Source organism: Onthophagus taurus, chromosome 6 (genome assembly GCF_036711975.1).
Source record: "Onthophagus taurus isolate NC chromosome 6, IU_Otau_3.0, whole genome shotgun sequence".
In the NCBI taxonomy this organism is placed as follows: Eukaryota; Metazoa; Arthropoda; class Insecta; order Coleoptera; family Scarabaeidae; genus Onthophagus; species Onthophagus taurus.
Window position 1 is genome coordinate 15,363,396 of NC_091971.1, and position 14,194 is coordinate 15,377,589.

Here is a 14,194-nt window from a genome sequence, read left to right on the forward strand (position 1 = left end):
AAGAGTGACACTTCTTTGACAGTATCAGGTAAAGTTTTAAACCACTTCAATAAAGCTGTACCTATTTCACAACTTCCTCGTTGGCCATCAACTTCGGACCAAAGGTAACAATATCCCTTATTTGGTGGAGCTGCTTCATGAATTGCTAAATTGTATGCACATAGCTTTCGACTGTAGTAAAGAGGTGATACATCGGAGCATGGAATTTGCAGGACACTCTGTAAGTCAAAACTTACTGATACAAAAGTTTTGTCATGAATTGCTCTTTGTTTATCTAAATCTTTTGCTCTATTAGCATCATCCCTTCGCTTTATGTGAGAAAGAAATTCTTCTGATTTTTCAATAGATTTAGCTTCTTTAACACACAGCAAACATTGATCTTTGTTATATTGCGTACAAAACACCCTCCTATATGTTATTGGAGAAACAAAATCCGTTTGATTGCTGATCTGTAAATCTTTGGACAATTCATATATTTTAAGAATGGATAAGGTAGAGTCAAGATACTTCCGTGTAGTTCCACGTGGAATCACAATAGTGTGATTCCATCACAGGAAATGATTCTATATGTCTCTTCACCTCATTCAAAATGACAGGTTTAGTCTTATTTCCTGGGAAACTTTTTCCTCGTCGATCTTGAATTGAATGATTTATTCCATTTGTGTCTATGTTCATTATAGCAGAATCAACCGCTCCATGACTTATCGACAAGGTTTTTAAGTAAAAATTTTTACAAACTCTTTTCTTTTCTCCGTTTTTAACAAATGTATAAATTTTAGAGACATTTTTTGCAGGTCTACTAGAGTCCCCCGTTCGTTTTCTTCGGCATGCAGATGTTGCAACGGTATTAATTATAAAGTCCTTTTGTCTGTCATAGGATAGACTGTGATACTGTTTACAGATATCTTGTCGACGATCTGCAGGAAATACTTCTGTACATTTGTAGCGGCAATTGTCACAATTTACATTTCTAGGGGACTTTGCAGGCATTTGTTTGCCTTTAGTATTGGTATGCGCTAAACACGATTTTTTTAATAACTTGTTTTTCTCACGTTTTGTTCCTTGAGGATTTTTTATTACCCATCTGCGTTTTTCTATAACTTGCGTAGGATTTAATAGTGGTTCATTTATTATTAAAGTCGTAGGGCTTGTATTACTAGAATTAGTAGCAAATTCTACCGGAACATCCCTAAGATCATTAATAATTTCTTGTGCGTTGTTATAATTTTTCGAACAACTCATTTTGCCACTAAAATAAGGTATTATTGCATTATTATTAAACAATTATTATTATTTTTTAAAACTAAATATCCGAAAAACAAAATTATTGTAATACGTGTAGATAGTTACCAAATATTAAGTCTAATAACATAGAACACAATTTTATTTTGATTTAAGTAATAATTGTTATGATAAACTGTTTAAACTTCAAACGTCACTCTCTTTTCCCTGTCTGTCACATCATATTTCTGTATCTTTTCTCTCGTTTTTTTTTTCGTTAAGCATAATGCATGGCTATCTTAATTTAAGTCAAATCCTAGAGATAAAAATATTGACAAGAAAACATGACTAAGTTCACTTAGTCATTTTCTCCTGTACAGGTTTTTACAAAATGGACTTGGTTATTATGGAATTTGAAATTATAAGCATTATTATGGCATTTTTGGACTTGTTCATTTTTTCCAGAAAAATAATATTGAATTTCCGGTACATGAGCATTGAAACCTAAAAATCTAAAATTTTGGACTTGGTCACATTCTCTTGTATACCGACGGTTTTTCGTGCCCAGATTTTGACAGTTGCTGACCTTGATGAGAAGTTGACCATCACATTGGAATAAACACGAAGAGTTGATGGTTTGCTTTCTTGTAAATATGTTATAAATATTAAATAAAAATCCATTGAAACAATCAATTTTTATGTGTACTTTATTTCGTTCAGGCTTTATTTGAAAAAAAAAAGAATCGGTACAAATTACATTTTTTTACCGTAGTTGAGATAGCAGACTTTTTCGCTCTGGACCCATTGGTTGCATTGGACGGACTTTATGATGGTCATCGTAAGACAGTCGAAATTTAATGCGGACTTATTTTTTTATAATCTTATAAATTTATTTTCGATTTTATTCTTGGAACAACCGGTTGAAGGTGGAGCACTAGAAATCATTTTTCTGCCACTAGAAAAAGTTTTCCAAAATGTAAAATAATTATCCATTTCCTCTAGAAATCCACTTTTAGCTATTTTAACATTAGAATCACAATTCGTCCGTTGCAGTATCTCTTTGTACTTATTAATAGCAATTTCTTCTTCTTTAGAAAGATTTTCAATACTATCTGGTTTCAATTCGCAAGATGATGAAGTAATTTCGGATTTATCTATCAAATTCGGTGTACTATCTGTTTCAGTACAAACATTATGTTCTTGAAATGATATTTCCGAAGATGTTAAACTCACGTCCGATGTGTTGTTTCGTACGGAAAGACTTTTCATAATCCTTCCTAATCTTTTATCATTTAGATGTCTTGGTCGAAAAATTTCTTGGATTTCTTTCAACTCATCGTTAACATTTGTTATAGCGATGGCGTATGGAATATCGCCACCATCCGTTATAGCCGCTGCTGATTTACGTATCGCTGTATTTGTGGATGTCGCTTGTCGTATCTTTTTGCGTCGTTCTCGTTCTTTCGCGATTACAGCCAGCAAGTTCTTCAGTGTCTTCTTCAGCTGCTCGCTGGCATACATCATATAATGTTTATCATTGTTAATATTAATTATGTCTATCAAGGTCTTTTTTGCTTGCAACATGTTACCTGCAGCACCGGTTGTCGCGCTCGTCGACGGTGATACAAAATAGCTTGGCGACAGAGGCTCTCCGCGAATCACCAACGACGAGGTGTCTACCGATGGAAGTGACGTTAGTTGTTCCTTGTAGGCTAAATCAAAATGACCCGTATTTGCTTTCGGGTTACATGGATAATCAATAATGACTAAAAAAGAAATGAAAATAAAAAAAAAGAGATATTCCCTTTTAAAAGAACCTTTAACGACATCTTCTAGAACTTGAGGACACATTCGACCTGTAACTGGAGTTGACGCATAAAGAGCTGGTCGAGAATTAATTTCAATTAGCCACGGTTGGAAATCTTCGGTTAACATAAAATCGGCTCCGTATAATTCAAAGCAATTCCTTCTTGTGTTTATGTTTTCTTGGTGTATCAGGATCGATGCGGTTATACACTGTTTCATTCCAGGATAAATAATCGCATCGTAAGCGTTTGGATAGCCGATCGTTTCTAAGTACGTTTTAAATCGATTTGAATCCCACATATTATGATCCGGCAAAGCGGGATCTCTATTTACATTCCTGTATTTGCATTGAACCGAATTATTTGTTAGATGGATACTTTCGTGTAGTTTTCTTAAGTTGTACGTTTGAGAACTAAATCTTAAATAACACATCCTAAAAAGATAAAACGTTAGAACATTTTCACGATATAATCTTGTAAGAAATTTAAAATGTTCGGTCCACAATTGATTGTTATAAATAATTTAACATCTAATTAGCAACGAAAATTCTCTTAGTATCAATTGTGCAACATCCATTTTATCATTTTTTTACAAGTCACACAACAGGCATTCTTTATTTACTTGTACATCCAAATAGTTAAAGGATTTGTACAACTGATCAAAAACCATTGTCTAATATCAAACTTGGTGTTATAAATAAGAAGAGGTCGTTCTAAAATATAAAAAAATTAGGGGAACATTTTTGCCTTAATCTTGTTACACTCGCACGGTCTGACTAAACGTACGGTAAAGTTTGTTGTAATTACTTAAAGTCTCAATAATCCGGGTAAGCATTTTAAATGCACATCTATTTCATTCAAACTACATATTATACGCATAAAAAAACTGAAATTGATAGTGTGGGATTCCCCTAACTTCCTAAATTCGACCAAGTATAATATCTGGAATTCATATAAGCAGTATGTTCCTTTGATTTGTCTGGAGCACATTATGTCTGAAGATTATTGCATTATTTTTAGATTTATTGCAAAATGTGATTCCGGTCCTGCCACCAGAAAAACTTTATGAAAAGCGGAATATCCAAAAAATGGAAACTCATTTGTATACATGGTTTTGTATGCAACGATTAAGATTCATTCCAATGTCCTACGAAACTTTATCTACCAAAGTAAAACAGTTATGTACTGAAACCTATGGAAATGATAATTTTAGAGCTAATTTCGGATTTCAAATTTCAGAAAAAGGCTTGGTCAAAATGCCGGCAAAAATAAAAGAACGCAACCTCGGACGCAGTCAAATATACAATGTAGATGAATCTGCTCTATATTTTGAAATACCACCTGAAAAAAGCTGGTTCGTTTTCAGGAGAAGATCGCACCAGGTCAAAAATTAAGCAAAGAACGCGTTCTTTTCTGGAACGTTGCGATGCTAATGGTTCACAAATATTAAATAAGTTAGGCACAAAAAACATAAACATACTTGTTGAATATAAATCATCTGCCAATGCAGAATGGATAACTACATCAATTTTATCAGACTGGTTTCATATCTTTGTTATTCATCAAGTAAAAGCCATTTGAGAAGTCTTAATTTGCCTGGAAGAGCAGAACTATAGAAGAGTTGACTAGTAAAGACTTAGAAATAATGTTGTAAATTGCACTTTTACAGCGTATGGACCAAAATGCCATTAACAGGCAAAATTATATTATCACAAAAGTCTTTTAACCCATATTTGATCTAATAATGAAGAAAGCGTTGTTAAGTTATTATAATTTGAAGGACGTTGTATATTTAATATGCAATGCGTGGGTGAAAATCACCTCCGAAGACTTGAACATGACAAATACCAACCCAAAAACTGAATACGACGCTGAAAATTTGATTCCTCTGAGTCAATTGTGGCACAATCTGCTTTCTTTAGATGAAGAAATTGTTCGTTTAGTATTTCTTTTTGTTAATAATTCGTAAATATTTAACAGGTGTTGCAGATACGATGAATGATCTCACTGAGCAGAATCTCAGGAATGCGGAAATACGTAATTGGTTTGAAAATTTGTTACCATTGGAAGACATCGATGGAACAGATGAACAACACGACTGCGAAAATGAAGGTCAAGAATTAAAAAATACGAACCAGACTCTTAAGAATGACGAGGCAGTTAAAAGCTTTAATGCGTACATAAGAAAATGATATTCCACTGAATGATGTTTTTGTACTTCAAAAATGAAAAGAAACGTCTTTTATAATGAACCAGAAAAGGATCAAGGCACAAAAATTAGAATCATTATACATATATGAATTTGAAAATTTTTGGTTCCGCATTTTTTAGGTTGAGTTGAGTTGGTCCACTTTTTCCATATTTCATATAATTTCGCAGAAAATCGCTTGTTATGTCGAAAATAGCTGGCTTCTTTCTTTTCCCCAGCGTGCCCCTGTCGTGGTGTTAGGGGATGACCTAGGATCCATCTTCTAAAGTTTTCACTTTTCCAAACCCTTGAGACTAAGCAGAAGATAGTTTTCCTTCGGCTGGCCATCATCTGCGTCGATGTCTCTTTACATGTTTTTCTCGGTCGCCTGCCTTGCGCATAGTGGGACGAAATGCTGTTATGCTGGCCAAAACCTCCAGGCATCTCTAATGCTTTCCAGATCTCTTGCCTTGGCACCTCATCAAATGCAGAGTATATATCCAAGAAACCAGGTATGTAGATTTTCCTCTGCTGATCACTTATCAGATATATAGCGCAGGGAGAAAATGAGATCTTGTGTTTGTCGTCCTGGTCTGAAACTTCATTGCTCCTAAACCAGTTCTTCTTCAATCCAAGTCCTTAGGCGCCTCTCCAGGATTCTAGAGTATAGTTTTGCAATGACATTTATGAAGCCCTGTAATTTTCACAGCGTGTCGAGTCTTTCTTTCTGTTTTTATGTTCCTTCATACCGTTTGGAAGAGTTCTTTAATTTCTTCGGCCAATACCATGAAGGTAGGAGGCCTTCACCATTTCTAGTATTAATTTGTCTTCTCCAGCTGCTTTTACATTCTTCATTTGCGAGAGTTATTAGCTCCTCTTCTTCACCGCTGATTAACTCTTCCCTTTCCCTGCATCTGTCTCCTTCCCGCCACTTCCACGACGTACTCCATCCTTGAATTTCTCCTCATAACACGTCCTCCATACTTCCAGCATTTCTTCCGTTTCCTCTTTCAAGCTGTTGTTATTGTCTTTTGTGCTCCTTACTGTTCTTCCAAATTTTCCAAACCTTCCAGAATTATCTATCTTGACAGTAGACTTCGAAATGTTTTCTCTAAACTCTTCCTAAAAGTTTCTTTTAGTCAATTTTACTACTCTTTTAATGTTCCTCTTCTCTAAGTACTCTTCATACTCTACTTGATGTTTTGTCCCCTTCCATTGCCACCATATCATCTTCTTTTCTGCTACTAATGCTCTAACCTCATCATTCCACCATCGGATGCTTTTCACACCTTCCCTCACCATCTTCCCTTCGCTCGAACGATTTACGCGATTTATTAAAAAGAAACAGAAATAAGCCAAATGAAAAATCCGTCCAATCGGAAATAACAGTACTGGTGAGTGTCTAGACTGGACGTCGCGCCTTTATTTTTACTTACATAAAGAAATAAAGGTGCGACATTCAGTCTGGAAAGCACACCAGCCGGATTAAGCGATAAAAATAAATGTTACGTAGAAATGTTTAGTGATTACAACAAACTTCACCGAATTTTTTGGGCCGGTCTGTCAGACGGTGGGCTTGTAATGTTTAGTAAAGATCTTACCAATATATTTTTGTATAACATATTTAACCGTTTTCCTTTCAGAAACAACCCTTAAAACGTAAGATAAAGTCCTACAAATGTGAATACCAATTCCTCTACTTCCAGCGGTTGGTTTTAAAATCCATATATTCATGTATCCATCCATATCAATGTACGAACAATATCTTTTTAGTTTATTGATCATAATTTTCGCTTTATGTATCATTGATTGTTCGGTTTCCTCTTCGCCCTTTTTAAAGTGGTTACCAATGTGAACACATCGATAGTAATTTTCTAAAAATCCGTTCCATTCGCATTCGTTTGGTTCGGGAATCTCATCATCGATGTCGTCGTGTTTAATTTTTTGAACGTGTCTTTCGCATTCGTTAATTGCAAAATGAAAGTATTTAACAGGTACTTTCCCTGCCTCGGAGATTACTTTTCCTGAAGAACTATCTGTCGTTGCTGCTATCCATTTTAACATAGATATTGCCGCCGTTACACGGAAATCTCTAATAAATTCTTCTGGGTCTCCGTTATCAGTTAAAGTATATGATCGTGGATGTCGTAAATTTGATATTCCCGGGAAATGATACCAATGTGCTTTTTTCATAATTTCGCAAAGACCTTCTTTCGACGAATAACTACAGTATCCTCGTCTGATGTGATTGATTATCGTTAATTTTACAGAGTCAGGATTTAGTTTGTAAGGATCGCAACCATAATCCCAGAATAAATCTACTTGATGCCGACTTAACATTTTCGACATGATTACACGTTTGTATAAAGGACCGTAACTTTTATCGGAAACACCTTCGATGAGGTCATTCAAACTTTGTCCTAAAAGCTTTTTCATCATATCTCTATCGGGATGCGCGTAAGCGTAATGAATTTTTTCGACCCATCCTCTTGCTATTAAAGCTTTTCGTACACTCCAAAAATTACCACAAACTGTGAACGTTTTTCTATCTTTAATTGCTTTATCGACTCGATCTCTACAATCATGGTAAAAGAAATAATTTCTGAAAACGTTTTTAAATAAATAGTTAACGAATAAAAACTTACTTATAAAATTTTAAAAGTTCTTCTCCTGTTTGATACTTCAGTCTTTTGTATCTACTGCTGGTTCTTTCTTGTAAACTTAAATTAACCGTAAAACTACCGACTTTGATTGGGGTTCGCGTTTTCGAAGATCTATGGGAACTTGACTGTGAACTTAAATACTTGGCAACGCTACTTTTTGGTTTAAGTTGTTGATCAACTTTTTCGAATGGTAAGTTTATTACTGGTTTGTTACTCGCAGAAGATTGAATTAATTCTCTTACATTTATTTTAGATGGTGCTTTATGATGATCCTTTTTAATAAATGAACCTTTTCTTTCGGAATGTTTAGAATGTTTCGATGTGATTTTTTTTGCAGATGCTTTAACACCAAGTTTATTTCTATCTTGTTGTACATCAGTAACTGGGGAATCAGATACTGGACGAACGGTGATAGTATTTTTATTTATTTCGTTTAGTTTTGATTGATAATATCCTAAAGTACCAAAAAGTTTCGTCGGAGTAAAGCTATTATCAATTTTTAATTTTGCAACTCCTTCGGAAGGTCTATCTTTCATTATTTTAGTTGTTATGTAATTAACATAGTTTTGTAATTTTTCTTTTGAAAACTTTTCTCTTTCTGATTTCGCAATTCTTTTAAGATCTTCTTTTCTACCTTCGTTAGAAGCCGTTCTATTAGTCTTTCCATCTGGAGTCTTTCTATAATTATTATTGTTATCATTATTATTAATAATGTTTTTTTTGTTTGTTCCATTATCAATAGAAACGCGCTTGGTAGGTGTTCCTTTCAAAGATGTTGAGGGCGAGTTTTTGTTTTGTACAATTCCTTTTTTCTTAACACGAGCTGATCCGCCACTAGATAACTTGTCGGAAGCTTTCCCTTTTTTTGCGCTTAGTTTTTTAGGGCGATATTCCTGGGAATTATTTGGTGATGTTACTTTCTGTACGGATTTTACATTTTTTCGTTTATCCTTGCTAGTGTTTTCTTCAACGCGTTTTACATCCTTTGCCACCTGAGGTAATCCCCGCTTGACGATGGTCATAACAATCTTCAATACATGCGTCGCAAAACGAAAAGGTGATGTTATCCTCGAAGGGATAATTTGGTTTAAAAAAGCATTATGTTTGTGCACGAAGAATTTTTTGTGGTTTTCTGGCGAAACCAAAGTTTAGTTTTTAAATTTGACTTTTGATGATTTTGACTAGAACAGACTTGATGATTTTTGATTAACATTTTTTTGTTTACAAAATAAATTGAGAAACCGAAAAAGAGTAAATTTAATAGTATTAGAAAATATATTTATTTTGTTTCAGTATTTAGTAAGAATTTACAATAATTTACAAAATTTAAAGAAAAATAGTTATTTCATTGTCATTAAATTGTTACAGAATGGCAAAATTTTATAAAATCCGAATTTTAAATGTGTTGCTATTTTATTTACAACAACTTGTAGAAAGTCTACTTTTTGTGAAATAATTACATCTTGTAAATAAGCCGAAAAGTTTACCAGTTTCAAACAAAAACCTTAATACTATTGTAAGTAGAAAATTAATCAAGTTTTTTAAAGTAATCCCTAATTTTCTTTTGGTTTAAAGTGGACAACCGCTCTTTGTCGAAAAAATCTTCTATTAAATGTAAACAATTATGAATATTACCTGGAACACTCTCTCTTGATAATACAAAGGTTTCAAGCTTTCTAAGAGATAAATAAGCTTCATCAACTGTAGGCACAGCGATAAGTATTTCATTTTCAAAATTATCATCACCCTCATCGGATTCTGAAACAATAAGAACATTAGGTCTGTTTTGGTTCAAAAGTCTGTAGTTTCTGAGCCTGATTTCGATGAAATTTGGTACACTCATAGAATGGGCCAAAATAAGGTTAGCACATTTTTTTATACGTGCGATTGGATCGAGTTATAGGGGTTGAAAGTTTGGAGAGAAAGTACGTTTTCACTTATATTTTGAAAACGAAAAATGCTATCAAAATTTCGTAAACTGTAACTTTCCGGTTTATGCTATGTTGCAATGTTGCAACCTTCTTCAGCAACAAATTTAAAAGTGACAGATAAAGCACAACCAATGGATAAATAAATCTTTTGTGTTATCGTGTATAGCAACTAAAAGACCTAGGCAAGATATGCATTACCTAAAGACTAGTGATGGAACAGCTAGTGATCCGGCCATTATGGTTATAATTTCTGGTGCATTTCTGAAGTGATTGCCACATTATTGCGATATTTGAATAAAAATGAAATTAATAAGAAAGCTGATAAGATATGTCAATTTATTTGGATCCAAGATACAAAATGAACTTTTTTGATGCTGATTTAACTAACGAAGCAACTCTAAAAAGAGGATACTTTAATTAATAATTGGTGATATTTCCACAAGGATCCTTCCAGAAATTAATTTTATAGTGAATTTTGAAAATTATCGATGAAAATTGCAACATCGAAAATTTTATCAAAACTTCAAATATTGTTTTCTCAAAAATTAAAAGTTTTTCAAAACGGGTTGGTGCATTGGAAAGAGGACACTTTTATTAACACTTTGAGAAATTTTCATACTCATATTCCAAGAAATGGATCTTATACGAATTTTTAAAACTTAATCGGCGAAAATTGCAAAATTCGAAAAAATTGTCGATTATTTTAAAAATTTATTTCTCAAAAACTAAAAGCGATTTTTCAAAACGGCTTGTTGCATTAAAAAGAGGATACTTTAATTAATAATTGGTGATATTTCCACAAGGATCCTTCAAGAAATTAATTTTATAGCGAATTTAGAAAATTATCGATGAAAATTGCAACATCGAAAATTGTATCAAAACTTCAAATATTGTTTTCTCAAAAACTAAAAGTTATTTTTCAAAAAGGGTTGGTTCATTGGAAAGAGGACACTTTTATTAATACTTTGAGAAATTTTCATACTCATATTCCAAGAAATGGATCTTATACGAATTTTTAAAACTTAATCGGCGAAAATTGCAAAATTCGAAAAAATTGTCGATTATTTTAAAAATTTATTTCTCAAAAACTAAAAGCGATTTTTCAAAACGGCTTGTTGCATTAAAAAGAGGATACTTTAATTAATAATTGGTGATATTTCCACAAGGATCCTTCAAGAAATTAATTTTATAGCGAATTTTGAAAATTATCGATGAAAATTGCAACATCGAAAATTGTATCAAAACTTCAAATATTGTTTTCTCAAAAACTAAAAGTTATTTTTCAAAAAGGGTTGGTTCATTGGAAAGAGGACACTTTTATTAACACTTTGAGAAATTTTCATACTCATATTCCAAGAAATGGATCTTATACGAATTTTTAAAACTTAATCGGCGAAAATTGCAAAATTCGAAAAAATTGTCGATTATTTTAAAAATTTATTTCTCAAAAACTAAAAGCGATTTTACAAAACGGCTTGTTGCATTAAAAAGAGGATACTTTAATTAATAATTGGTGATATTTCGACAAGGATCCTTCAAGAAATTAATTTTATACCGAATTTTGAAAATTATCGATGAAAATTGCAACATCGAAAATTGTATCAAAACTTCAAATATTGTTTTCTCAAAAACTAAAAGTTATTTTTCAAAAAGGGTTGGTTCATTGGAAAGAGGACACTTTTATTAACACTTTGAGAAATTTTCATACTCATATTCCAAGAAATGGATCTTATACAAATTTTTAAAACTTAATCGGCGAAAATTGCAAAATTCGAAAAAATTGTCGATTATTTTAAAAATTTATTTCTCAAAAACTAAAAGCGATTTTTCAAAACGGCTTGTTGCATTAAAAAGAGGATACTTTAATTAATAATTGGTGATATTTCCACAAGGATCCTTCAAGAAATTAATTTTATACCGAATTTTGAAAATTATCGATGAAAATTGCAACATCGAAAATTGTATCAAAACTTCAAATATTGTTTTCTCAAAAACTAAAAGTTATTTTTCAAAAAGGGTTGGTTCATTGGAAAGAGGACACTTTTATTAACACTTTGAGAAATTTTCATACTCATATTCCAAGAAATGGATCTTATACGAATTTTTAAAACTTAATCGGCGAAAATTGCAAAATTCGAAAAAATTGTCGATTATTTTAAAAATTTATTTCTCAAAAACTAAAAGCGATTTTTCAAAACGGCTTGTTGCATTAAAAAGAGGATACTTTAATTAATAATTGGTGATATTTCCACAAGGATCCTTCAAGAAATTAATTTTATACCGAATTTTGAAAATTATCGATGAAAATTGCAACATCGAAAATTGTATCAAAACTTCAAATATTGTTTTCTCAAAAACTAAAAGTTATTATCTGCAGTGTCCATAATCTAAAGGAGATACTAATTCCTGTGAATAGTGGAGTACTATAGAGTACTAGTATTATTATATCCCCCATGACCACCCAAATAATTAAGGTTCCTATACAGCATAATTAAGGAGAATTAAATCATAAAGAAATCATTAAAGGTTTGGAAATATCAAATTTACCATCGACCTTCCAAAGAACAGTGGATAATATTCTACGAGAATTCACTTAAGATGTGTGTCAATTGTATTTAGATGACAATAATATTTTTAACTTCTTAATTATTTCTGTATTAATCGTTACAGAAACACAGGGACTGACTAGAAAGAGTTTTCAGAAGTTACAACAGAATGGGGTGAAACCCTTATTAAATAAATGCGATTTTTAAAGAAAGAATTAAAATATTTAAGTTATCTGATAATAAATGGGGTCGTGAAACCGGACCCAATCAAAACCAAGGCGTTAAAAAAGTATCCAATGCCGAAACCAAAAACTATGCTTAAATATAAAATCATAAAATCTTAAAAGATTAACAAATTATTATTATATATATATTTTTTTTGTTTCTCAGAATAAAATGCATTTTTAGATCAACAAAGCACTTTTTTTGCTTATTTATCAAAAAATGTAATCCCTTCATAATCTTTGCAAATACAAAATACTCCACATCGTACTCTTCCGGTATACGTGTATAAAATAGTTTCGCAAAACTCCGAATATGCACTAAAAGGCTAACGTTTATTTTACGTGCGTTGCCGTTAAAACACGCCAGACACACATATTCGTTGATTAAACCGAATACTGCAAAGAACTAGAAGTACCATCTAGCATAAACATTTTGTAATTTTACGTGCTTGCATTTGCAAATTGCTAAATTAAATTACTTAGGGTAATTTGATGAAGACAAAATGTAATACAAAATCTTCGAACGAAATTAAATATTTCAGCGGTTACCGAATATACACTGGACAAAAAGTTTAAGAAATGAGTGACAAAGCTGGAACATCTACACAAATATTTATTGAGGTGTTGAATTCACTTGGATTTGCAGGGATATGGTACTTGCAGACATCAAGGTAATCAACATAATGTTGATATTTGCAATCAAATTCGTGAATTATGTTACATGTGAGTTAAAATCGTCATGTTGTAGATATCGGCATATTTGGTATGTTACATTTTGTAATGATCTTAACACATATTCTTGAAAATAAATGTTTGCAAAGGAGTTTTATTACTTATTTCCATCTTGAAGAATACGTAGTTATGATTCAAATGACATCACTCCTGTTGAAGCGAAACAGGAATCAGAAAACATGAACGGCCAGCGATCGCAGTCATCCGATACCAGACCGTCTGTAACCTCCAGCAAACCATGAAGTCAATATTTCAATCGTTAAATAGCATCTGATCTCATCAAGCTGCAACTAACTACTATGCAAAGAGTAACTGAAAAGCGCAGCTGATCCGATTTCAAAAAAAAAATTCCTTAAGCGATTTCTCGATGGATGATTATCATCCATATCTGCCCATGACTTGCTTCATGCATATACAATTTTTGTTTTATAGAGAAGCCCTTTTGGTGTATTTGATGCGATCATGAATTTACAGCAACATTTAAAATGTCAAACTGTTAAGATTGAGTTCGTTTTCACCCATTGAGGTATAAAAAGGATGCGGATCTTGCTCACACCAGAACATGTATTGTTTGGCGACATAACGAATTGTCTGGGATGCATAATTTGTCCGAAACGTTCGACTTTATTGATCAAATCAATGATTTATTTTATTCCAATGTTGTTAAAATGTGAAATAACGAAATAAGGCAGTTACAAGTTTTACATCCTCAAAAAACATTAAAATTGTTCTTAAGTGCATTTTGAAGTGCTTTATATGTACTCAGCTTTTCCTAATATGTTATCTCGACCGGCGTTTAATCTGGTTCTTGAATGTGATTCAGTTGCATCTTTGATTTTGAAGGTGCCATAAGTGCATTGTAATTGTTACAGATTGTGAACTGG

General features: G+C 32.5%; 1 protein-coding gene across 3 annotated transcripts; it reads right to left on the reverse strand.

Moving 5' to 3' along the window:
* Positions 1 to 1,910: 1,910 nt before the first annotated feature.
* LOC111414683 (tubulin glycylase 3B-like) lies at positions 1,911 to 9,059 on the reverse strand. Of its 3 annotated transcripts, XR_002706295.2 has the most exons (7): positions 7,860 to 9,059; positions 6,816 to 7,816; positions 3,649 to 3,739; positions 3,039 to 3,460; positions 2,811 to 2,987; positions 2,455 to 2,731; positions 1,911 to 2,396 (listed from the first exon to the last, which is right to left on the reverse strand). XR_002706295.2 is itself a non-coding variant. In XM_023046084.2 (6 exons), the coding sequence occupies exons 1-6, from the start codon at positions 8,897 to 8,899 to the stop codon at positions 2,721 to 2,723; spliced, it is 2,715 nt and encodes a 904-aa protein (XP_022901852.2). In that variant the 5' UTR covers positions 8,900 to 9,059; the 3' UTR covers positions 1,911 to 2,720. The 3 variants fall into 3 exon arrangements, 2 of the variants coding, with proteins under 2 accessions (XP_022901852.2, XP_022901851.2); XM_023046084.2 differs by having other exon boundaries at positions 1,911 to 2,731; positions 6,816 to 7,789; XM_023046083.2 differs by having other exon boundaries at positions 1,911 to 2,731.
* Between the last annotated feature and the right edge of the window lie 5,135 nt (positions 9,060 to 14,194).

What these genes read in the sequence shown, in the direction of transcription:
- LOC111414683 (XM_023046083.2), bottom strand. Translation starts at nt 8,899, where the DNA reads ATGACCATCGTCAAGCGGGGATTACCTCAGGTGGCAAAGGATGTAAAA. An exon ending in GAACTTTTAAAATTTTATAA is followed by an intron (nt 7,817 to 7,859) that starts GTAAGTTTTTAT and finishes AAACGTTTTCAG; the next exon opens with AAATTATTTCTTTTACCATG. An exon ending in TCTAGAAGATGTCGTTAAAG is followed by an intron (nt 2,988 to 3,038) that starts GTTCTTTTAAAA and finishes TTTCTTTTTTAG; the next exon opens with TCATTATTGATTATCCATGT.